This window comes from Phascolarctos cinereus, unplaced genomic scaffold (assembly GCF_003287225.1).
Source record: "Phascolarctos cinereus isolate Bilbo 61053 unplaced genomic scaffold, phaCin_HiC Scaffold_4;HRSCAF=312, whole genome shotgun sequence".
NCBI lineage: Eukaryota > Metazoa > Chordata > Mammalia > Diprotodontia > Phascolarctidae > Phascolarctos > Phascolarctos cinereus.
In genome coordinates, this window is record NW_027555847.1 from 157343429 (window position 1) to 157369431 (window position 26003).

At 40.8% G+C, this 26003-nt stretch overlaps 1 protein-coding gene and 1 non-coding gene across 2 annotated transcripts; one reads left to right on the forward strand and one right to left on the reverse strand.

Moving 5' to 3' along the window:
* Nucleotides 1–707: 707 nt before the first annotated feature.
* Nucleotides 708–25198, reverse strand: DCTN3 (dynactin subunit 3). Its single transcript, XM_020966959.1, has 7 exons — nt 24683–25198; nt 21608–21692; nt 7022–7108; nt 4673–4756; nt 2937–2995; nt 2001–2060; nt 708–1275 (listed from the first exon to the last, which is right to left on the reverse strand). Exons 1-7 carry the CDS (start codon nt 24776–24778, stop codon nt 1186–1188), a joined length of 561 nt encoding a protein of 186 aa, XP_020822618.1. The 5' UTR covers nt 24779–25198; the 3' UTR covers nt 708–1185.
* On the forward strand, nt 13951–14054 carry LOC144457258 (U6 spliceosomal RNA). The gene has a single exon (XR_013486581.1). It is a non-coding gene; the product is annotated as a U6 spliceosomal RNA (small nuclear RNA).
* Nucleotides 25199–26003: the final 805 nt, after the last annotated feature.

Below are 26003 nucleotides of genomic sequence, written 5' to 3' on the forward strand. Positions count from 1 at the left end.
ATAATATTAAACTTTATTACCACCTGCTTAGAATATGGCAATAATCTAATAGTACTTTAGAGTATCAACTCTATCCTAATTTGAGCCCATCTTTTATATCACTGCCAGGATATTTTATATAGATTATTCCTCTGCTCAAAAATCTTCAGTTGTCTACCAAGTACAGTCTGAATTTGTCGTTCATTCAAGGCCCTCCACAATGTGATACCACCTTACCTTTCTGGCTGTATCTCATAAGCATGTCCTCTTTGACTACTCCAGACTGCCTATTCTCTGGCGACCCCCACTTAACCTACCAGGCTCTCTACTCTCTCACCTCAGGGCTTTTGCTCACACTCCCTATGTCTGAAATCCTATACCTTCATTTATATATCTTTTGAATTCCCACCTATCTTTTAAAGTCCTCCTCAAAGGCTACTTCATCTAGGGAGGCTTTCCTCATCCCCCTGGTGAGTAATGAAGTCTCTTGGATTTCCCACAGCCCTTTGCTCTGCATCTTTTGAATGCCCTTATGCAACATAATACTGGCTGTATTGGCTGTCTACTGGATCCCACACATGATAGGCGCTTAACAAATATTTGTTGTTGAATGTCGAAGTACCTGAAGAGATAGCTCTGAATCAGCAGGACTGAGCAGAAACTCCATCCACCCCTCTTCCAATTCTATCCTCCCCATCCCCCACTAGGACATCACAAACATTCACCACTTTTTTCTGTGTCAGTTCTTTATTATTATAGTAATAAGGACAACAGAGTTCGGATTTTTATTATGTGGTGTAAGTTATAGGGGGGAGGGGGAGTAAAGGAGACAACAGTAATATAGCAGGACAAAAGGAACCCAGAGACAAGGCCTGCATCTCTGCAAGTCACCTTGACTTCTGATCCCCCCAGAACTTCCAGCCATAGTGACTAAAAGACAGGGACTGTCAGGCATCCTTTTCCCACTTCAAATTGGGGCTGACTAAAGAATAGTAACTCCTTAAAGCCCCTTCCCCCAAACTCTAAAGAAAACATGGCCAATCCTCATCCCAAGTGGAAGGGAAAGATACAAAGCGGGTGGGGGGGGTCGCAGGCAGGTCACATCCACCTGGTGGGTGGGTGACTGAGACGTTAAATACAAGGAAATGGAGGGCCTTCAGTGGTGAACATGTTCTAGGAGGGAAGTCAACCAATGAATGCCTCCCCTCACTCTGTTGCTGGTTTGACTTGTTTTGCTGCCTCCAGCTGGGATAGTAGCTCATCCCACTGGACAAACTGCTTGGACAGGAGAATCGTCTTGGAAGTGGGGTCAAGGATGAGAATAACCATGGTGCCCAAGGGAGCTACAGTCAATGGGCATTTCACATATCTATTTGCAGGGGAGTTTTAAATGAACAGATGGACAGGCAAGAGGGAAACACAAGACTGGGAAAGAGCAAAGCGCTATTCAGGTAAGCCTTCTGAAAATTCTGCCTTCACCATATCATTCCCCTACTTTAGAACCTCTAGGGATTCTTCACCATACACAGGATTCAGCCCAACCTATTTGGCTTATCGGTTAAAGCTCTCTATGCTCTGACCCCAATCAAACTTTCCAACCTCATCTACCATTATTTCCTATGAGGGACCTCCACTCCAACTGTGCTAGACTATTCACCATTCCCTGAACATGTCCTCAGTTTTCCCATCTGCCACTTTTATTTGCATCATTCCCTAAAACTGGAATGTCCTTCCCAATTTCTGATTGTTGAAATTCCATTCATCACCCAAGGCTTAATTCAAATGTTCTCAATTCCTCTGTGAAATTTTCCCTGGCCATCCCAGTTTGTAAACACATGTCACACTCAAGAAAAGCCAAGGAGGGACACTGACCTTCTCAGCCACTTCTCAGGAGACTCAGGATTTGAGGGTGGAAGGGTGGGAGGCAGGGGGACAGGGACTAGTGAAGGGAGAAGCAAGGAGACAGGACTAGGCTTGGTCATGCTGAGAGGCAGGGGAACCCCATGGAGGTGAAAGGATACCATCTTGTTGTACTCTTCCAGGAGTGCCTTGGTCGCTTCAGTGACTTCCTCACACTGATCCTGAAATGAGAGAATGATACTGGAAGCTATCTGGTGACAGACGTGGACTTTCCCAGGCTAGCACTGCTCAAAGTTACAACAGGAACTTTGGTACTTTCAGCTTTCTTTGCTTCCTCTCTCGCCACTGTGCTACTGCTGCTCAACCACAAGGGCTCCTTCAGTGGGGAGGTGGAGGTGACATTTTTAAAAGGGGCTAGAAAGGCTGTGCTAATGTTTAACCCAAGGGACTAATGAATCACTAATGGAGACTGTCAGGTCCCTGGCAGGCAGATAAGAGAGAGAGAGATTGGGTGGATGCCTTAGAGCCTTCAGTTAGTTTGACCATAACTAGATCAGGGGAAGACAGGTTGGACACACCCAGGGACACCCACTTATGTCCCACTCCCACCTCCCCGAAGCAGAGCTTGAACTAGGAGAAGTCAAGGCAGATGCAGGCCTGGATCACTGGTAGAGAGAGCTCATGGCAAGAAGATCAGAGCAGAAGCAGTAGTTTTCCTGCTCTGGAGGTCTCACAAAGGGTTAAACTGTCCTTACCTTCCTCCATCCCCTCCTCCCCCCCAGCCATTGAGAAGAAGGGTAAATTGAGTCAAGAAACTAGAGTTCTAGTTTTATTTCTGTTACTGACTTATTGTGACTTTAGGCAAGCCACTACAAGCATGCTTCCTTAACTGAAAAATTCTGTAAGTTGATTTCTTCTTGGATTTCTGGGGAAAAGGAAGTGAAAAGCCAGGGCAAGATGGACTGAAAGACAGGTACATATTCCTGATCTATCTTTGGTTTGCTTAAATGCAGAGAAAGGGACTGCCTTTTCCCTTCCACCTCCACTCACCTGCCTCCCTGCCTCCCACCCCCGAGATCCAGACACTACACCCCTACCTGCTGCTGGATGTGAATCTGTGACAGAGTCTGCAGTCGGGCAGCATGCTTGGGAACAGCTGAAAATCACACAAGCACAAGGCTGTTATTTGATGGGTTGTGGTTTTTTTTTTTAAATCCTCTAGGGAATACTCAATAGTCTATTAGGTCTTCGGCTGGGATTAAAGTATTGAGTCTCTAAACTAAACAAACGATAGTTTCTATCGATTGCCTAGCAACTGGATGGAGGAAGGGCTCTGTGGGAGGGTGGGACAGGGAAGCCAATGCTGAAGGTTCTTAGGGCAAGAAAGCTGCCTGGCCACCTTCTGCCTCCCTTTCACTCCTGCAAAGCCAGGGTGGAAAAAGGAGGTTAGGTCTGGTACTAATCATGGAATCATGGCTTACTGGAACACCGAAGGAAAGAGCAAAGGAGGTAAGCAAAGCTTCAGAGTCCCAGGCCAGCTTTGCTACCCTTCCCAAAGGCTGGATACCCCTGGGGCCTGAGTACAGAGTAAGGACAAAGGGCTTTATAAAGATGCTGGCATGTCACTATGATCTATCCTTCTCTTTCCTTCCCTGGTGGGGTCCAGCCTGCTCAGCGGACAAACAGCTCGCTGCCTGAACCCAGGACTGGGCCACTAATGTGCAGTAAGGCCATAAGCAAGCCTCCCAGAAATTCATTCTGAGCATCAGCAGCAGGACTTCCAGTAGTAAGCACTGAGGAGATAGGGAAAACTTCTAAAGAAGGACAAGACAGATATCTGGATTCAACTGAAGCCTAGGTCTGTCACTCACCCCTGCTTCCTCCACCCAACTCTGCAGAGGCAGAGGCTGCTCTCTGTCAGTATGCAGAAAGAATTCTCCACACCTCACTGTAGAGTCTAAGGCCTGACAGAGGGCAGGGATGAACCTTCTGATTGCCACCTCATCCCTAGGGCCCTGGCCCCAACAAAAGCAAGCGGTAAGGGCTAGAATGGAAAGCAGGGGGATTATAAACTCAAGTTTTCAATATCTTTTAGGTGACAGGCAGCAGTACTGCTGCAGGGCCAGCTGGCAGCCAGTGCTAAGGACAATAAAAGATAACTTTACACAGGTATAAATGACCCTTTCACCACAGAGCAGAACTCAAATTACATGTGAAAAAATTTCTCCACGATGAATGCCACCAAGGCCTACAATGAGTAAAGGGGGAGACTGTGGAATCTATTTTCCTCATTAAGAATAAGGAAATGGACAATATTCTCCAGAGCTAGCTTTTAGGAATTCTGATCTCCTTTTTGTATATAGGGCAACTGACATCCAAAGAAAGGAACATGGATTACTCTAAGTGGTTCAGTGAGAAAAAGGGAACAAAGGAGAACTGTGGTTCCACATGAAGCCCTTATCCTAGAACCTCTAGAGAAGGATCCCAGAAAGGACCACAAGTGCTTACAGATTCCCGATGACAGCCCCAAACCAGGAGGGAACATACTATCCGTATCTAGATACTGATCAAGGCAGTGGCAGGGGCCCATACCAGGGACTCAAGTGTGGAGGTTGGAGGTGCTAGAATTTGCGTCACCTACGCTGACCGAGCCATATTCAGGACCCTTCCCATATCTATACCACCCCACTACTCCCAACCTGGACAAATGTCCAAAGAGACATTACAAGGCAGAATGCAATAAGCTAGCCAGCATGGCCACTTCTGTATTTATCCTGAGGAGGCAAGCAGCAATTGCAGCTGATTTTCCCAGGGGATGCGGTCTTGGAGTTACCTTTGAAGTGAGAGCTGTCCAGGAGAGGAGCCAAGGTCTCCACTTGCTCTAGGAGTGCCACTTGGGAGAGAATAAACTGCTCCTCTGAGAGGAAAGGAAGCAGACAGTGAAGCAGAGATCAGGGCCTAAGCTGATATCTCCTGCCCCGATAATCCATCTTTGCACACGTGTGTGTGTGTGGCGAGAAAACAGACATCCAGAGGTTACAAGGTCAACTCCGAGCTAATCCTAGTGCCTTTCTTCTACACTGGATTTGGGGGATCTCTATTGCTCTGACATCAGGGATTCTTAACACGGACAGATTTGGGGGGTCCATGGACTTGGATAGGAAAAAAAAATTATGTCTTTATTTTCACTAACCTTTCACTGAAAAGAATATTTCCTTCAACTACTTAAAAATATTACTCTGAGAGAGGGTATACAGGCTTTCCTAGGCTGCCAAAATGGTCCTTGACACACAAAAAGATTAAGAACTCCTACTCCAGATTCTACCCTGCCCCTAGTGTTATACACATTCTCATGATGCACAACTTGACACCCAAGGCTGCTGTTTCCCTGATCCCCTAAATAGAAAGTCCTCTTGTCTCCCTCTGCCAATCTAAATCTAACCTACCCTACAAGATCCAGCTCAGTTCTACCTTCTCCTCCATCCATCTAATCAAGCAACAAATGTTTATTTAACACCTATTACATGCAAGGCACTGGAGTAATACAAAGATATATGATAGTAAGTAGCATCTAGATGGTCATTCAAGGCTTGCAAAGTGCTTTGCAATTATTATCTCATTTCACGCTCACAACCACCCTTGGAGGTTAGATGCTATTATTATCCCCATTTTACAGATGAGGAAACTGAGGCAAGCAGCAGTTAAGTAACTTGCCCAGGGGCACATAGCTAGCTAGTAAGTCTCTGAAGGCAATCTGAACTCAGGTCTTCCCGACTCCAGGTATAGCACTCTATCCACTGTGCCAGGTCTAATTTGGGAGACAAAAACATAGCACACGAACAGTACAAGGGAGTATATACTAAGTGAGGTACAGACATGCAAGTGCTACATAAATTCAGAGGAAGAAGTTAGGGTAGTCAGGAAAGACATCAAGGAGAAAGAAAGTCTTGAGCTGGGCCCTCAAGAGGATGGGCAGGATTTAAATGGGTGAAGAATACAAAAAATTCCAGATTGGCAGAGTGAGACTACATCATGGAGGGGCCAGAAATTCCAAGCTAAGTGGTTCTCACTTTCTCAGTAGACAATGGAGCACCACTAAAGGTTTCTGAGCAAAGCAGTGACCTGATGGAAGCATTTTAGGAAGATCAGCCTGGGGACAGCATGGAATAGATATGAGAGAGACTACAAGCAAGATGACTTATTTAAGAGGTTACTGCAATAATTCAAGTATGAGATGATTAAGCTTGGACTAGGATTTTGGCAGTGGAAATGGGAAAGAAGGGAAGCATGTTAAAGATATTACAAAGGAAGAATCAATAGTTGAAACTGTCTAGACTACTGGCCACAGTGACCATCCCTCTTTTTCTGACCTCTCAATAGTCAGTATTCTGCAGGGAACAGGAACAGTGCCATACTCCTTGTATGTATGTTTATGTATGTTCTGAATTAAACTTCTTGAAAGTTAAGGACCATATCTTCTCTTTCTATTATCTCCTATAATAATCAACACAAAGTTGGGCACACAGTATGTATTCAAATAAGTCCTTATTGATCTCCTACAATCATCAAGTTGATAATCCCCTATTCCCCATTCCTTTACACTGTGAGATAAAAGAACTTAAAAATAAGACCCTTTACAATTCCTAATAATTCTTCCAAATTACTCCACCTCCAAACCCAAGTTCATGTCAACCCTTCCCCTTAAAACCTATTTCCTCACTTGAGTGAGGCCTAGCAGACAAAGGGTAACTTTGGGGTGAAAATCCTGAGGGGCTACTGGATGAGCACACCCAAGGGAGGAAGATTGATCTTAGGACACTCATTAACCCTTACCAAGACTTCCACAGGTCTGTCTTCTGATGTAGCTCTGAATTTGACTCTGTTAGTCACAATGACTGCCATGAGAACAAGAATCATGGACTAGACCTACCCTCTCTGCCCATGAGAATTTGGAGCCCCTCCTCACCCGGAGGACTCCACAGGGAATGCTAAGTCACTTCATAATGGCTGATGGTCTAGATTAGGCTGGGCCTTTCCGTGCTAGCTCAAAGCAAATTAAACCTTGCGTTGAGCTAGTCTCTTCAGGAATGGGGAACATCTCCAAGGCTAATGTGGTCCAGCAATTAGATGGATATAGGATACACGGGTGGTGCCTAGAGAGGAAAACTCGCCACTTGTTTACCTGCTAAGATGAACTGCAATTTGGCAGCATCAGGAACAGTAACGCGATCAATGTACTCAGGATCCAGGTATTTTATCAGGTCTTCGACTGAATAATCAAAAGAAAGACAGGGAACAGAGAAAAGGTCAGCACACTCAAGAAATGTCCAGAAGTTCCTTGTCATTTGGGAAGAGGGAGAAACAATTTAACTTGTGGGGGAAGGCACATTGGAGCTGGTCATTGTCTCAGTCTAAGATAAATGAAGTCCCTATCATAAAGACTTGTATTTTTTCTAGCTTCCAACTTTCTGTTCCCAGTCTCAAATCCAGGGGCTCAGTAAATGATACAGACACTGCCACCACTACCATATCAGGACCATCAGGACACTCTGCTTCCCCTGGTTATAATGACCAAAGTGGGGGGCGGGGGAGGAATCCCTTTTCATCTTAGTTGGGTGCTTCACAAATGTTGTTTGGATTATTTATTAATAAACTAAATTTGAAAACAAAATCCCCCTGAAAAACATGCATGAGAAATTTAAAAGACCACAGGCTTGTAACTCAAGTTTAACTAAAGTCTAGCTACAAATCAACTTGATTTAAAAAATTTATGCTGAACTCAAAACAGCAAAAAGAGCATTTCCATACACACAACAGAAGACAAAACAGGATGTTATATGAAACTGTTAATCTCCATTTCATAACACTTGTTTTTAAAGAAAAAGTATATAATAAATTCTATATGTTACTTTCAAAATTGACCTGCTTGTCTATACTTCTTTCTGAATTTACTTCTGTTCTCTTCTTTGTATTTAAATAAATCTTTTTTTTAGCATCACTATTACCAACCTTCTCCCTTCCTCAATCCAATTAAAAACAGGGAAAGAAAGAAAAAAAAACCTAAAACAAGCAAAAGTAATCAACAAAAGGAATCCACTCAGTGGTCATATCAAAAAATGCATGTCTCTGTACCATATGTTCACCACCTCTTGGTCAACAGGTAGGTTTAACATGCATAGGTTGTCTGAAGGCATGGCTTGTAATTTTTTAAATAAGAATTCTTAAGTTTTTCCAAGTTCTTTTTCTTTACAGTGTTGTTGTCTTTGTACAAATTGTTCTCCTGGTTCTGCTTACTTCATTCTGCATCAGCTCATATTGAAATTGTTCTCTGAAATTCTCTTTCATAATTTCTTCTTAGTAGTAATTCGTGTACCACCATTTATTTAGCCATTACCCAACTGTCTAAGAGGCAATCTAAGGCACCCTCTTAGTTTCTACTTCTTTACTTTTCTTGCCCATCCCCCTTTCCCCTTCAGGATCAAGAAGGTTGTTCTTTCTGGTATCATTCTCCTTCACAACCACCATCCACTATATACCGCCTTCTTTCTCTGTTGAATTTGATGTATTTCTGCACCAGATTGTATGTTCAACCTTCTTCTGTCCAGTTCAGATAAAAGTAACATTCATTTGATGCCTTCTCCCGTGATTCTTTCCTCCACATTAGTATAATCTTCTTCTCACATACCCCAGTTATGAGAAAGAACAAGTCTCACTATCTTCTTCCTTCTTTTTATACTAGTGTATTTCTTTTACTTTCCCTTTTAACCCTCAGAAAAGAAACAATATCTTATTTAACTCCCTAAATCTCCTATGAAGACATTGAGGTTCTGAAGGGACACTTGTTTTTTCTCCCCTTATTAGAATGTTAGCCCTTCATCATTATATAGCTGCTTGAATCTGATCAAATATATTTACTTTTCCAGGTTTCTCTGGACTCTTGTGCTTGTGTTTCAAAGTTACTACTCAGCTCTGGCCTTTATATCAAATATGCCTAAAAGTCCTTTAATCCACTAAAAATATGTATTTTTTTCCCTTGCAGGATTTTCCTCAGCTTTACAAGGTAAATTAATTTTGGTTTTAAGACTGGCTCTTATGACTTTTGGAATACTGTATTCTAAGATCTCCTCCTGCTTATAGTAAAAGCTATCACATCTTATGTGATTCTGACTGTGGTTCCCAGATATTTAAACTCTTTCTTTCTGGATGCTGGTATCATTTGGGGACGAGGGAGAACATGGGAGTTCTGGATTCTGGATGACATACTGTGGACCAGATACCTTGACATACCTTGATATTGGATCTCTTTTACTGTCTTCTATTTTTTCAATCTTTTGATTTTGTTCTAATGTTTCTTTCTGTCTCACGGAGTCACTGATTCCTATTTAGTTTATTCTAGTTTTTAGGAAATCCATTTCTTAGGCAACATTCAGCATTTTTGCTTCTAAGCTACTCATTCTTCCAATCTCTTCCTCTGCAGCTTTTTATATCTTCTAAGTATTCATATAGTCCTTGTAAAAATTCATTTCTGTCTTTTTTAAAGGAAAGATCCGTTTATTCTCATGCTTTCTGGTGTTTTTGAAAATATATTTTTATTTATTTCATTAAATATTTCCTAATTACATGTAAAAAAAATTTTGCCATTCATTTAAAATTTTTTTAGTTCCAAATTCTCTTCCTCCTTCCCTCCCACCCTTCCCTCAACTATTGAGAAGGCAAGCAATATGATACTGATTACACGTGAAGCAATGCAAAACTTGTTTCCAGATTAGCCATGCTGCAAAAGAAAACACACACACACAAACAAGAAAAAAAAGAAAGTAAAATAAGCTTCAAATTGATCTGCACTTACAGTTTATCAGTTCCCTTTCTGGAGGTGGATATTTTTCATAATGGGTCCTCTGGAATTGTCTTGAATCACTGTCTTGATCAGAGTAGCTAAGTCTTTCAGAGTTGAACCTCCTTACAATATTGCTGTTACTGTGTACAATGTTCTACTGGTTCTGCTCACTTCACTTTGCAAAATCAATTTTATTTTCCTTTGAGTTTCTGCTTGTAGTTGCTATGGACAGCTGTTATGGAGTTATTCTCTCCTTTTGGAGGATCTCTAGATTTTCAATAAATTGTGACACTAATCAGTGCCTTCTCTCATTTACTCATTTTTCTGACTTTAGTTTCTGAATTGGGACTCTCTGCCAGAGCCAGGCTCCTCCCCTTGCTGTACTTTTGGGTGAGATGGCTGGCCCTGCTTGGTCTCTCCCTGAGTTTTTGTGCTGATCTCCACTCCTTGGAATTAGGTCTCCTCTATGATCTTTGAGGTTTACAGAGCAGTGTCTTCACGATCCTTTCTGGCATCTCAGGACAAGGTACAAGAGACTTCAGATCCCTTGCACCTGTCCTGGTATGAATACTGTGGCATGATAATGGGCAGCTATGTTGGTCTTTGGTCTACATTGGTCCATTGTGGACCAATGTAACTACCCTGGGGCATTCTCAAAGGAGCCTGCCACTGATATCATCTCTGTACATGGAGACTTGCAAGAAGGGCATCCCTCTTCTGACTCCTCTTTGAGGCAGCTGGTGGCACAATGGACCAAGCACTGGGTCTGAAGTCACGAAGTCCAGCCTCAGACACTTAGAGCTGTGTGTGACTCTGGACAAGTCACTTAATCTGTTTGCCACAGTTTTCTCAAATGCAAAATAGGGATAATAATATTTCATAGGATTGTTGTAAGGATAAAATAAGATAGTATTTGAAAGAATAAAGTGCTTAGCATAATGCCTGGCATATAGTAGGTATTATATAAATGTTTATTCTCTTTTTCTATGAGTTGCAGGCTGACATTTTGTGCAATTCTAGGGTGAAAGTAGTTGTTTACTGAACTTTCTCATTGGATTCCTTGATCATTATTAGTCTGATGCAAACTTTTGGTTTTTTGAAATAATTCTGTGGGAGCTGGGCTGTGTGCCTCCTTTCCATTATCTTGGCAGGAAGTCCCACAAATTCACTTGATTGGTATAGCTTTTGGGGGATGCAGGTTCCTTTCCCTTGCCAGGAAAAACCATCCCAAATCCACTTTTTAAAGTTCTTAGATGTCTCCCACTATTACCTACCCCTTGAAAAGTTTTGGTTACATTCTTAGCTATGTAGAATGCTAGACTTAAATGGCTAATGGTCACCCCAGGCTAGGAGAAAGCAACCACTGGACTGAGATAGCTACATATCATAATATATGAGTAACTGCTGCACAGGTCTGCTCAAAAAAAGTAACCTTCCTCTCTCTCAGAAAGAACAAGGGGTCACCTCCATACAAGTCGGCAGGTTTCCTCCCACAGCTTGGCAGGGTGAATTTAACTTGGGCTCTGGAGCAAGTGACAAAGGCCCACAGAAAAAGCTCATAGACTAAATGAAGGCCCAGCTTTGATACATCTACCACAGCAAAAATCTAAAAGTCACACCAGAATAAATAATGATTAATAAATCCAATCAGAAACTACAGTAATTGACTTTATCCATCCAAAAACTGAACAAATCATCAGCTAGACATCCATGGGCAACGGAAGCAAAGGGTACCACCAGAGAAGCCAATGCCAATACAAGCAAACAAGACTGTAGCTTCTCAAAGTAAGCAGAGATGGGCCATATACACACAGCCTGTAAGGTTCTGTGTCTAGAGACAGCAAGAATGGAGGACTCCTCCAAGAAAGCCCCAGAGTGGTCTGAAACCCACAGTGGAGAGCCTGAAAGTGACTAGGAGTAGCAATGACCAGTTTGGGCATGGCAGAATTCAGACTAAGATACCCTAGGACCAGGGGCTCTGAAATCCCTAAGTACTTTGTCTTGAGGCAAAAGACAGGGCCCTGAGAATTCAGTACTCTGAACCTCAAAGACCCAGAGAGCCTTAATCCTAGGGAGGTCAGTAAAGGAACCCAGGTGACCCAGGTCTAGAATAAACATGGCAGACCACTCATCCAAAAGAACAGCAGGAGGCATACCCTAACACTGGGACAAAGACCCAGTTCAGGAGCTAAGGCTGAAGAGATAAGTAAACACAAGAAAATATAACTCTTTGTAAAGAATTAGAATAGATCCAGAAATAGCCAAAAAAAAAATCTGACCTAGAAAAGATAGAGTAACTCTACAATATAGCAGATTCTCAAAGAAAAAATGGACTAGAATAAAAGTTCTGGTCAAGGAAACTGAAATGGACTCTTTTAAAAGTAGAATAGACCAAAAAGAAATCAATTACTCTATGACATAGCAATAAGTATTAGAATAAAATTAAAAAACTGAAAAAATAGAAGAAAAGTGTAAGGTATTTGATATAAAAAGAAATTGACCTGGAAAAACAGGTCACAGAGAGATAATTTAAGAATCACTGGATTTGGGGCAGCTAGGTGGCACAGTAGGTAGAGCATTGGCCCTGGAGTCAGGAGGACTGGAGTTCAAATCTGACCTCAAACACACAACACTCACTAGCTATGTGGCCCTGGGCAAGTCACTTAACCCCAACTGCCTAAAAATAAAAAAAAAAAGAATCATTGGATTTTCTGAAAAGGAAAAAAAACCTGGACATTATATTTCAAGAAATGATAAATGAGGAGCAGCTACATGGCACAGTGGATAGAGCACCGGCTCTGAAGTCAGGAGGACCTTAGTTCAAATTTGACCTCAGATGAAACACTTAACACTAGCTATGTGACCCTGGGCAAGTCACTTAACCCCAGTTGCCTAAAAAAAAGAAATGATAAATGAAAACTGTCCAAATCTATTAAAAGAAGAGGGCGAAGTTAAGTTAGAAAGAATCCACTGATGATCTCATGAAAGAAACCTCAAAAGAAAAAGTCCCAGATATGTCACAGCTAAAATTCAAGGCTTCCTTTTCAAAGAAAATATACTACAAGCACCCCCCAAAAAAAACCCAAACAACACCAAACTGTTCAACTATCAATGAACTAGTCAAAATAATATAAAACCTAGTAGCTTTTATTATAAACAAGAGATACTGGAATACAATATTCCAAAAGGCAAAAGGGCTAGGTTTATAACCTAAATAATATACTCTGCAAAAATAACATACTCTGCAAAGCAGAGTATAATCCTACAAAGGGAAAAATTAATCTTTAGCAGAATAGAGAACTTTCAAAAATTTCTGATGAAAAGCCCAGAGCTGAGTAGGAACTTTGAAATGCAAACACAAGGCTCATGAGAAATCCAGAAAGGTAAACGTATTTGATCAAGTTCAAGGAACTGTATGATGATGAAGAGCTAACATTCTAATAAAACAAAAAGTAACCTTGAAGTTTTCAAGGCATTGAGGGAGTTAAATAAGAAAAACAGAGGTCCTGGGGTAGACTGGTTCTGTTCTCAAGTTTTAAGGGAAAAAAGAAAAAAGAAGATAAAAGAAACACAATAGTGTAGAAAGAAGAAAGCAGGGGATGGAACTTACCACCTTCTTATAATTAAAATATAGTACACAAATGTACAAGAAAGAGTTGGGGGAAGCAGATATCCGATGAGTCCTTACTTTTATTCGAACTGGACAAATGAAGAATGAACACATCCACAGACTTATACACATACAAAGAACTTAGCATAGAAATAAATCAAACTCAAATGATCAAAGAATACGAACATACAGTTCTCAAAAGAATTGTAAACTATTAACCATACGAAAGAATGCTCCAAATCACTAATAAGAAAAATGCACATCAAAACAAACCTGAGATTTTACTTCATATCCAGTAAACTGAAAAAGATGACAATGACGATAATAGTCAATGTTGGAAGAGTTGTGGGAAGCTGGGCACACTAATGCACTGTTGGTGAAACTGTAAATTAGTACAATCATTTTGGAAGGCAATTTTAAATTATGTAAATAAAGTTACTAAAATGTCTATAATTTTTGATCTAAATAGTTCACTAGTAAGCATATATCCCAAGGAGGCCATTGATAAAAAGAAAGTCCTTATATCCCCAAATACTTATAATTGCAATTTTTGTGGTATCAAAGAACTGGAAACAAAGCAGATGCTCATTGATTGGGAAATGGCTAAACAAATTTGGTGCATGAATTAACAGGATATTACTATGCTGCAAAAAACAACAAATACATACTCACTTCAGCAGCACATATACTAAAATTGGAATGATAAAGGGATTAGCATGGCCCCTGTGCAAGGATGACATGTAAATTTGTGAAACGTTCCATATTAAATAAAAAAAAAGAAAGTAAGAAACAGCAAATACAATGACCACTGAAAAGCATGGACTTATATGAAATGATTCAGAGTGAAGTGAACAGAGCCAAGAATACAATATATATAATGACTAAAATGATGTAAATGAAAAGAACAACCAACACAAAACAGTCAAAAGTAAATCAACATTCAAGAAGCACGGTCCCAAAGAAGAGATAAGAAAATACTTCCCTCCGAGTACTTTGCAGAGGTAAGTCTACTAATGTGGAACACTGCATATATTTTCAGGTTTTTTTCAATGTATTGATCAATTTTGCTGCTTATCTTTTTTATTCCTCTTTTCCTTACGATTCTTTTTCATTTGTTTTATGGGATGGCTCTCTGGGAGCAGGGAGCAGGAAGAGTACAGGGCGAAATTGAGACAATGTAAAAACAAAATATATCAATAAAAATTTGTTTTAAAAAAAGGAGAAAAAAAAGAAATACATCAAACTCAAAAAGGAAACAGGTGGAATGGGGATTCAGAGAGAGGACAAAATGGGGAAGGAATAGTTTCAAGAAAAACAAATTTCCTGATCTCAAAGTGGGTATTGAGAATAAAAGAAGACAAGAGAGGAAAGAAGTCAGGTGAGGAGGGGAGGGAGAGGAAAGAAAGGAAAACTAAGGAGGATCCTAATCAGTTGGGGAATGGCTGAACAAACAGTAGTCTATTACACAGAAATATAATACGTCAGACAATTTCAGAGAATCCTGGAAAGCAGAAACTGACACAGAAACAATGAAAATAATACTGTAAAGAAAAATAACTTTGAAAGACATAAGAAATCTGACCAAAGCAATGACCAACCACATCTTCAGAAGATCCATGATAAAATATGTTGCTTATCTCTTGATAGGGAGGTGTTGCATTCAAGGTACTGAAGGAAACAAAATATTTTTGGATTTGGCTACTGTGTGGATTTATTTTTCTTGACTATGCTTTACTTGATACAAGGGTATCTTTTTTTCCTTTTCCTAACTGGGGAGGTGGGGAAGGTGGGATATAGCAGTGTTGATGCCAAAATAAAGAGGAAAAAAGAGGAGGGCCATTGAAACATTTCTAACGATGCACAGCTGAGTACAAAAGAAAGTTCATAAAGATAAGCAAAATACACTTAAAATTAATGGGTTAAATTTATTATAAGCTTTTTTAAAAGTAAGTAGTGTAGAGAAACTTGTGATTTCATATACAATCCTCTCTATGTATCTCACTTTGCATATGGAAATGTTCATTTTTTAAAAGAATTTTTTTTCTTGCTTATTAAGTTCAGAATTTTAAAAGGGGAAAAAAAAGAAAAAAAGAAAATGGAGACTTCCCACTGAGGGAAAAAGGAGTGACCCTCCAATCAAAGGACCATCCTGAACAATTCTAGTGAGTAGAAAACAGTCCAGTAGTTCAGTCACCTGCCCAGAACCCCAAAGAAATAGCTGAGGATTAAAATAACTCTGTCAATAGATACCAAGGAAAATGGCTAAGCATTGCCATAGTTTCTCTTCATCAAATTCAACTGTATTTTTTTTTCAGTCCTTATCCTCTTTGACCTCTCTGTAGCAGCTGACATTGCTGGCCACTCTCTATTTCTTATTTTCTCTCTTCTCAGCTTCCATAACAATGGACTCCCATACTTCTATCTCTCTGACTGCTGCTCCTTTTCTGTCTCCTTTGCAAGTTCATCTTTCTCCCATCCCATAAAATGCATGCATTTCCAAATACTCTCTCCTCGACCCTTTCCCTTATATTATCTTCCTTGGTAATCATATCCACTTCCACTACATCAATTATCACCTTTATGCAAATGACCCCCAATCTATATTTCCAGCCTGAAATTCTCCATGCTCCAGATCTTTATTTCCAACTAACTACCGAACATGCCAAACACATTTCAAACTCAACAGATCCAAAACTGGACTCATCATCTTCGTTCCTAAATCAGGACCTCCCCCTAACTTCCTGGTTTGTTTGTTTAAATGAATTTATTATTTATTTATTTTTAGTTCTTTTCTTATTAAATTTTGAGTTCCAAATTCTCTCCCTTTCTCCCACCCCTTTCCTGCCCACAGAGAAGGCAAGCAAAATTATATCATTATAGAAGTGAAGAAAGATATGAAAAGAGAATGAACAGCTTAGAAAAAGAGGCTAAAAAAGAAAAAAACCTTACTCAAAAAAATCCTCCCTAAAAATTAGAACTGAACAACTAGAAGCTAATGACTCCACAAAACATCAAGAAATAGTAAAGTTGTAAAAAATACAGAAGAAAATGTAAGGTATCTCATAGCAAAACCAACGAGGAAAAAAACCCAAGGAGAGGTAATTTAAGAATCACTGGATTACCTGAAAGCCATGACTTAAAAAAAGGTCCTGGATAGCATATTTCAAGAAATCATAAAAAAAATTGCCCAGATCTCTCAGAACCAGAAGGCAAAGTGGAAATAGAAAAAGTCCACTGGTCACTTCCTGAAAACCCAAAAGAAAAAATACCACATATATTATAACCCAAAATCCAGAACTCCAAGGTCAAAGAAAAACTATTTTAAGAAGCCAAAAGAATTCAAGTAAGGAGGAGCCATAGTCAGGATGACACACAATCTAGCAGCCACCACATGAAGGAGAGGAGAGCTTGGAATATGATATTTTTCATAGTATTTTGTCTGTACCCTTCCACTGCATTGATCATATTCTTGCTTTGTATTCAAATATATGTATATATTTTATATTTCCCTACCAGAGTATATACTCCTTTTTTTTTTTGATGAGGCAATTGGAGTTAAGTGACTTGCCCAGAGTCACACGGCTAGTGACTGTTATGGTGAGGCCGGATTTGAACTCAGGTCCTGACTCCGGGGCTGGTGGTCTATCCACTTTGCCACCTAGCTGCCCCTATACACTCCCTTATAGTAAGGATTGTATTTTCTTTCATCTTTGCATTGCTAATACCTATCAATCAACTTAGGTCAATGGGTTGCACACAGGAGTTTAATACATCAGTTTGAAGAAAGGTTGTACTTTCTCTCAAAACTACCTATAATCAGTAGTAGTAAATACTGTATATCGATGTTTTTCTCCTTTCAAAAGGAGTTATATTTTGACCAACCCAGTAAATGTTTGTTGAACTGAACATATCTTTCCAATAGCATTGGATTTTCTGTAAAGTCTATATTTAAAGGAACTAAGTATGTGTTTGACTCACAGATTGATGTTGTTTTTCTTACTCTGAATATAGGGAGAACTGTGGGATCCTTAACAGTGACTGCTAGTGGAGAGAATGCAATTTTCACAGACCAATGAGAATGACAGAAAACCTGGAAATGGATGCAGTCAGAATGGCTAAAAGGATGGGTTACAGGTTGAAAGCTTCAGAACAGAGGCCAGTTCTGTCTTTCCAAAAACAGTACCCAATGCTAAAGCCTTCCAAACACTGTAAGTCCACAAATTTCTAATGTACATCCATAATTGGTCTGCTTTAGTTCTAAGCTATGCTACAATGAAACTGGGGCGCAGAAAACCAAAATAAATTCATTATGAAGCCTAACTCAGCTCCTTCCTCGTGAGAGTCATCTGGGGTTTAGCGACTCAAAGCTATATCTAGCCACTTTCTGTCCCCCAAGAAACTACCTGAGACCCATTCCACAATTCTCATCATGGAGCAGGGATTTGAACCTTTCCATCTCACAACGAGATTACTGACTCTTTGTGATGAAATGGCAGGGCAGGAAGCCACTATGGCATCCACAGCTGGTCTTAGTCCTACATCACCGAGAGCCCCACTTAATTCTTTGTCCCAGCTGGGTAGGTTCCATCTCACATCTGGAACTGGTCTGGTTGTTCACTGCCTACTACTATCACACAAGGGCTTTATAGGCACAAAGATCCCTTCTCTAAATTCTGGGATGTAGAAAAACTCACTTTTCCCTAGTTCAACCTAGAAAAAGTTAGAATTTTTCAAAAAGAACATAACTAAGAAACTAATGACTGCTACAATCATCAAATCTATCTGGTATTGGTTTAAAAAAAAAACAAAACAGAGGGATCAATGGAACAGACATGGGAGAATCAGAAACAAGGGAACTCAATAACCCAGTGTTTGATAAAGTAGAAGTCATAAACTACTGAGGAAAAAACTCCTTATTTTAAAAAATCTGCTGGGAAAACTGGAAAGCAGTGTGGCAGAAATTAGGTTTAGATGAACACCTTATACCATATTCAACAACGCATTCTAAACGGAAACTGACTATAATATTAAAGATATTATTTTTTTAAATTGGAAGTATTATTTAGGGACAGCTAGGTGGCACAGTGGATAGAGCACCAGCCCTGGATTCAGGAGGACCTGAGTTCAAATCAGGCCTCAGACACATAACACTTACTAGCTGTGTGACTCTGGGCAAGTCACTTAACCCTACTGCCTAGCAAAAAAAAAAAAAAAGGAAGTATTATTTACCAAACAAGAGATAGAGACAATTACAAAAGATAAAACAGCAACAACAACAACAACAACAACAACAACAAAAAAGATGAAACAGACAACTTTGACTACATAAAACTGAAAAGCTTCTGCCCCATGGGTGGGGAGGGAGGAAGGGAAAGAATCTGGAACCCAAAGTTTTAAAAACAAAATGTTAAAAATTGTTTTTACATGCAATTGGGAGATGAGATATATAGACAATGGGGTATAGAAATCTATCCTGCCCTACAGGAAAACAGAAGGGGAAGGGGATAAGAGAAGGGGCGGTGATAGAAGGGAGGGCAGATTAAGGGAAGGGGTATTCAGAATGCACACTGTCTTGGCGTGGGGGGAAAGGGCAAGATGGGGAGAAAATTTGGAACTCAAAATCTTGTGGAAGTGAATGTTGAAAACCAAAAATAAATAAATTAAGAATTAAAACAAAGAGAAAAAGAAAAAGAAAAGCTTCTGCCCAGACAAAATTAATGCATCTAGGATAAAAAGGAAAGTGGTCAAATAGGAAAAAAAATCTTTGTATAAAATTTCTCTGATAAGGGTTTGGTATCCAAGATATATAAACAATTAATAAGTAAATAAATATGTGTGTGTGTGTGCATGTGTGTGTGTGTGTGTGTGTATATACTTATATGTATATGACTAATAGCTATTCCCCAATAGAAAAGTAGTCAAAGGATATGAACAGGGGCAGCTAGGTGGTGCTGTGGATAGAGCACCGGTCCTGGATTCAGGAGGACCTGAGTTCAAATCTGGCCTCACACACATAACACTTACTCTTACTAGCTGTGTGACCCTGGGCTAATCACTTAACCCCACTGCCTAGCCAAAAAAAAAAACCCCAACAAAAAAAAAGGGCATGAACAAACTTCTCAAAAGAAGAAATGCAAAGTATTTAAGACCAAATGAGAGAATGCTCCAAATTATGAATAAGACAAATAAAAATCAAAATAATCCTGAGGTTTCATCTCACACTCTGCAAATTGACAAAGATGACCAAAAAATAAATTTAAAAAGGCAACAGCCAATTTTGGAGGAGTTATAGAACGAGAGGAACACAAATACTTGCTAGTGGAGTTGTGAAATGGTATAATCATTTTGGAAAGCAATTTGGAATCATGCAAATAAAGTGACTAAAATGTACATATCCTTTGAATCAGCGACACTATTACTGGGCTTATATCCCAAGGAAGCCATCAATAAGAAGAAAATCCCCATATACACCAAAATATTTATAGCAGTACTTTTTTTGGGGGAAAAGCAAATGTTCATCTTTTGGGGAATGGCTAAACAAATGGTGGTAGATGGATGAATATTAATGTGCTGTAAGAAATTATATATGGGATGAATATGGAGAAGCATGGAAAGATCTACATGAACTGATCCAGACTGAAGTAAGCAGAGCCAAGAAAACAATATACACAATAACTATAATAAGGTAAATGTAAAGAACCATACACACACACACAAAATCAAAACTGAATGTAACAAAATTATAAAGATAAAGCATAACTTAAAAAAGGAGATATGACAGGACATCTCCCAGCTCACTGCTTCATGGCAGTACAGAGAGAGGGGAAGGAAGTAAGCATTTACAAACAGTTCTAGCTTTACATATACAAATTCAACTTTATATAAAGAATTCTGAAAGAAATCCTCATTCTTAAAAAATACCTATGTTAACTTTACTGTACAGTACTGTGCTCTCATTCTGTCTGTGCTCCTGCCCCCTGGCTCAGCACTCTGTGGCTTCCTACTTCCTTTACTTCCCCACCAAAAAAAATCCTCCAAATGAAAGAAGAACAGATGCTACTTCTGGATTAGGGGCTTGGCTAGAGACCTTCAGTATAGAGATAAGAGACCTTTGCTGCACTTTGACCATCTGCCGGTCTCCCACATGCCTGTCTTCTGTCTGCAATACTTTTGTTCCTGGCCCCACGTTTCACTCATCCTCTCCTGTCTGTTTCCATGTCTACCCTTTTTCTCCCTCTCCTACTATATTTCAGCCAGGCTTCTCTGGTCTCCACGTATCCTTGAACTGTGTGTTGGCCCCCTCTCTCTATGGACCCACAGTCCTCTTCTTGCCTCCTTCCCTTCCTCCCTTCCCCATGTCCATGGGCAAATCTGCATTATGATTTTTATGTAGAGGTCTGTGGAATCCATAAAGCGAGAACTGTCTGTATACAGTACTCACTGTGTGCCAGGCAACTGTGCTAAGCAATTTATAAATATTATCTCATTTGATCCTCACAACAATCCTGGGAGCTAGGTGCTATTATTATCCTCATTTTGTAGACAAGGAAACTGAGGCTGGTACTGAGCCACTTAGCTGCCTCTAATACTGTTCATGTTTTTGGGCTTTTTCAATGTATTGATCAGTAATGATGATTTTTTTCCTCTTCTTTTTTCTTTTCCTTTTTTTTTGTCTTAAAAAATACTAATTATTATATGGAATGGCTTTCTGGGAGTGAGGAACGATACTGGGTATAACTATGATGACATAAAAAAAGAAATCAATAATATTTATTTTAAAATAACACTTTTAAAAGTAGGAAATAAAACAATCCATCAAAAAGGATGAGTATACAAAGCTCACTTTTTTAAAATCAAAATTTAATTAATTTAATTAGTCTGGCCACAGATTGGCTTGAATGGCATAAGTTTATAGGATGCCCCAGAGCTAGTTGCTTTCTCTTATTTCAACTCTACCTGAAGAATCCTAACCCAAAGTCCTCTTTTCAGTACTGAAGTATTTCCCTTTCTATTTCCAGCTTTCTCCCTCACTCCCTCTTCACCACCATACCAAGGACAGAGGGTCTGACTACACTTCTGGCCACTGATAATTCATATGAGCAACTACTCACCAATAGAGGACTAACCAATTATTGAATTACTTCCAACTGGAGTAACAAACCATTGCATGTTCATAGCTACACATTATCATATCTGGACAGCATCCAAATAGGCCAAAGCCCACCCAAAAATGATGTGCCTACCCACCCTGATCTTGTAAAGAAGCAGGACACCTCCAGAAACTCTAGCAGTTGAGAAATACCAGTGATAGAAGAACTTACTCTTTTTATACAGGACTTTAACCCTCTCTCTTTTGCTGGAAATGTTTCCCAAAGCCACCTGCACCTTAACCAAGCCATCAGCTACCTAGAGAAGGAAAGAAGAGTAAAAGAAATGGAGAGAACAATAACGGCAGGTTAACAGAAGCAGTTGACTGATGGAGTCAGGGCTTAGCAAATATAAAAGATATCATCATCAAGTCCCTAAGCTTGACCTACCTATAATACCTACCTCTCCCTCCCCCCACCACACTCCCAAATCCTTCACACATCACTCAGTCTCTTCATTCTCCAATCATCTACGTAGGCTACCCACTATATCAGGAGATCCCTCCATTTCTGCCTACTAATTTTAAATCTTCCATCATTTCCTATATTTTATGCTGTCTTTGTAACTATTCTCTAATTGCTTCTCCTGTGTTGGGCTTGTCTCTGTAAGCAGAACTTAAGCACCTTTCTCTCCTTCACACTGTAACTGAGCCCAGTGCTAGGCCTAGAGTTGGTGCTCAGTAAACACAGACTGGAAGAAAAGACTGTAGGTAGTGGTGAGAAATACAATGTAGGAATGAAAACTGATTTCTTTGGAAATTTTTATGAAATCAAACTGAAACCATAGTGAGTTTATAAAAACTGTACATCAGTTCATACTCTTCTGTCTAGAAATTTAATGAGCCTCATGAATGAGAGTGGGTGAGGAGAGACAGAAGCTAAAGCAGAAAGCTAGAAAACAGATTAGTCAGACAATTGTATTCCCTACCCATTAGCTCAGAACAGACAGGAAAGTTTGCCTCACTAAAAAAAAAGCAAAAAACAAATAAACAAAACAAAACAAACAAAAAAACAACCTACTTAAGAGATAACACTAAATAGAGAAGTGTCAGCTTGAAGTGAAGGTGAGCCTCACACACAGAAGATACAGTTGCATCCAACTAAAATGTTGATCCCACTCTCCACCTTACTCCTGTCTAAAGATTTAGATACTATTCATTTTTTTAAGATCCAACTCAAAACATCCCAGTCAAAGTCATACTCTCCTCCTCTGGAAAAAGCATTCATCATTAATACAATTCATTTGACAATCATATACCACTTTCTGACAGCTTTTCTATTGTGGTTCTGAATTTTTATTGAACTTTTCCTGGGTCACTATAAAAGTTCATCTCTTTAATACCAATATTATCCGCAGTTATAGTATAATGGAAAGAGCACTAGATGAGTCAGGGGATCTGCATATGAATCCAAATTCTGCTGCTTACTATCTGTGTAAGCTTACACGTGTCAGTTTAGCTCTTTGGTCCTCCATTTTCTCATCTTTAAAATGTAACTGATCATATGTTTTATGTAAGTCACATGTATGATGGGAAATGGAGGTGACCTGTTCACAGAGTGAAATGAGAAATACCAGATAACTCAAATATCTTGCTGAAATCCCAAAGATATTAAAAAGGACCCAAAGGAAGGACTCTAGCACATTGGGTAGATCTTTTGGGGAGGATTTACAAAAAGATCTGAATTAAGAACATAATAAAAAGGAATGAATCTACACCTGGAAAACTGTATGAGAGATCACAGATCTGCCTAAAATCCAATTTGTCTGCCATCCAACTTAAAAGCTCCATGAGGGCTGGGATAGTGCCATTCATTATATCTGGAATATGGTAAGTGTTTAAACCAAAAACTGAGCATTTATCTAGAAGAATCACTAGTCTCATTCCCAATTTCTCACCTGAGCTGTACAACTTGAATTACTCCCCTAGGACAGATAAATCTGAAGAGATGTCCTTTGGCTGAAGGCCTCCTGTGGAGTTTTGCTCAGTTTCTAAGTCAGGGTCTTTCTCAGAGGAGAGGAGGAAGGAACCATCAGGAGACTGGGCTGAAAATGGTCAACTGTGCCCCAAAATAATTTCAGTGGATTTATTTTATCCATTACCACCTTGTCGTAGGGTAGTCCTGTTCCTAATTTAGCCTAAAGTGACTGGGAATTACAACTCGTTGTTTTGATTTCCTAAGGTTACAGAATCAAGGTCCACCATTCATTCTGGTGTTTCATTCCCTATTTAAAGAGAAGCCTTGTTTGTATATAAACTGCTGCAGTTTCAGATCATTTCATATGCCTAAGGACTTGGAGGCTATAAAGAATATAACAGAAAAGCAATGGAGAATACTGCTTTGTATAATGAGGTTTTCTGTCCAGTGCTGTCATACAACCCAGACTCCTGCCTCAGAGAGATAACAGGAAGGACACAGAACACAGGGAAAATCACTGAGATGGAGTCATAGGCGAGTGTCACAGACAGGGGGCATCATTGGGGAAAATTCACTGAAGACCACATAGTAGGAAATCAGTGAAGAATCATGGCAGGGAGAGATTACTGAGGGTTACCAGTAAGAAATCAAAGGTGGGGTATCATCAGGGATTGGCAGTCAGTGGGAATATCAGTGCAGGGTGAAGAGTCACCAGGGCTATCACTTTGGTGAGAGTCATTAGGGAAGCAGTAAAGAGAAATCACAGAGGGTCACAAAATGAGGGAGTCATAATAATAGGAAAGTATCATGAGGGGCAGTCACTAAGGGTCACTGGGGAGTCAGTGAGAAGTCACAGAGTTGTCACACAGTGAGGGTCAAGAAGACACATGGGTCATCAATGCTAGCCACAGGGGGAAGGGAAAGGTGGTCAGGCAGTGGTCACCAGGCAGTCGCTGGGGGGAAGGGGAGGGTGTTCACTAGGCAGTCACTGAGTCAGGAGGGGGCTGTCACACTAGGGAAGGTGGTCACATGGAGAGGGTGGTCACCAAGCAGTCACTGGAGGAAGGGAGGTTACATGGGGAGGGTGGTCACCAGGCAGTTACTGGGGAGAGGGAGGTCACATTAGGGAGGGTTACGCACCAGGCAGTCACTGGTGGGGAGGTCGCATGGGGAGGGTGGTCACCAGGTAGTCCTTGGGAGGAGGAAGTCACAAAGTGGAGAAGGGGTGTGGTCAGTGGGCAGTCACATCCCTGAGTGGATGGGCTCGAGAAAGGGTCACGCAAAGGAGAATGCTAGGTTTGTGGCCAAAACCTCAGGTCACGGCTTGCTCACCTTCGGCGAGCCGCGCGCCCCGCCCGCCCCGTACACCCAGCGCTCCAGCTCTTGTAACCGGGCCTGTAATCGCTGCACTTCCGTAAGGGCCGCCATAGCTTCAGCCAGAACCAGGAAAAACTCAGGAGACGGGACATCCGGCTGATTGGAATGAGATATCCAATCCGAGTGCAAGGAGCCTGCCTCTGAAGGAAGTGACGACACGAAATTCCCCAGCTGCGGCCTTAGTCCCGCCCCTCTCTTGCCAGAAGTGGCCTGGGAGAGGCTTTGTGGATGGACCAGATTGCCTAGTTACCTAGGCAACCAACCAACTTCGGACCAGGTCTAGATAGCTACAATATCTCACTTTCTCCCCGCTATTTTCCTTAAAATTGAGTACCTCTGTGGTCTCCTTTCCAGGCCTGCCCCCGCCTAGAGCCTTGACTTGTCCTTTCTTACTTAAGAATCTCCAAGACAGCCCCTACATATCTTGAAAGTCCCCACATTGGGGCCGCTTTGCCCCAGGAGTCTCCCAGCGCCCTCCAAGGCTCAGCCCCTTCCACGCCCCCCCACCTCGGCTCAGCCCCGCCCTTCTCAGCCCTTCCCACTCCAGTTTAGCCCCGCCCCCTTGGTTCAGCCACGACCCGCCCCAATGAACTCCATCCTGAGTCTCCCCCCAAAACCTTGGGTTCCCAGCTCCTGTACCCATCATCCCTCCCATCATTGTACTTTCGTGTCTTCCTGGGGAGCTGCCTGTAAAGTCCTCCATGAGAACGTAAGGTCCTTGAGAGGAGGAATCGTTTCATCCTTTGTATTAGTATGCCAGCGCCTAGCTTAGGGGTGTGGCACAGTTAATAAATGCTTGTTGATTGATAATAAAATAATCCCATTGCTGTGTGATCGCCCTGTCTCAGTCTTACACCCCACCTGTGTGGATCAACACCAACTCCACCAGGATTGTAAGGTGCAGACTCCTGCCCCCTGCCTCCAGAGTACCACTTGGTCAATGCCGAAACCTCTGGAATTGTGTGCGAATCGGACAGCTCCCAGGATTGTAAATGAGCCCATGTAGACAACTTCCTAGGAACCTAGGGTCAGTGTGATCACTAGACCCAGAGAAATTACATCCTAGGGTACTGCTTTTTTTTATTCATTAATAATGAATTGGTAGATGAGATCTTGGGGCCACTGTTTATAATGTTTGATTGATCTTGGAGAATGGGAGAGGTGCTGAAAACCTGGATGTAGTCAATAAATATTTATTAAGCTCCTACTAGGTGCCAGGCACTGTACTAAGCACAGGAAATACAAAAGAAAAAGTCCCTGCCCTCAAGGAATTTAC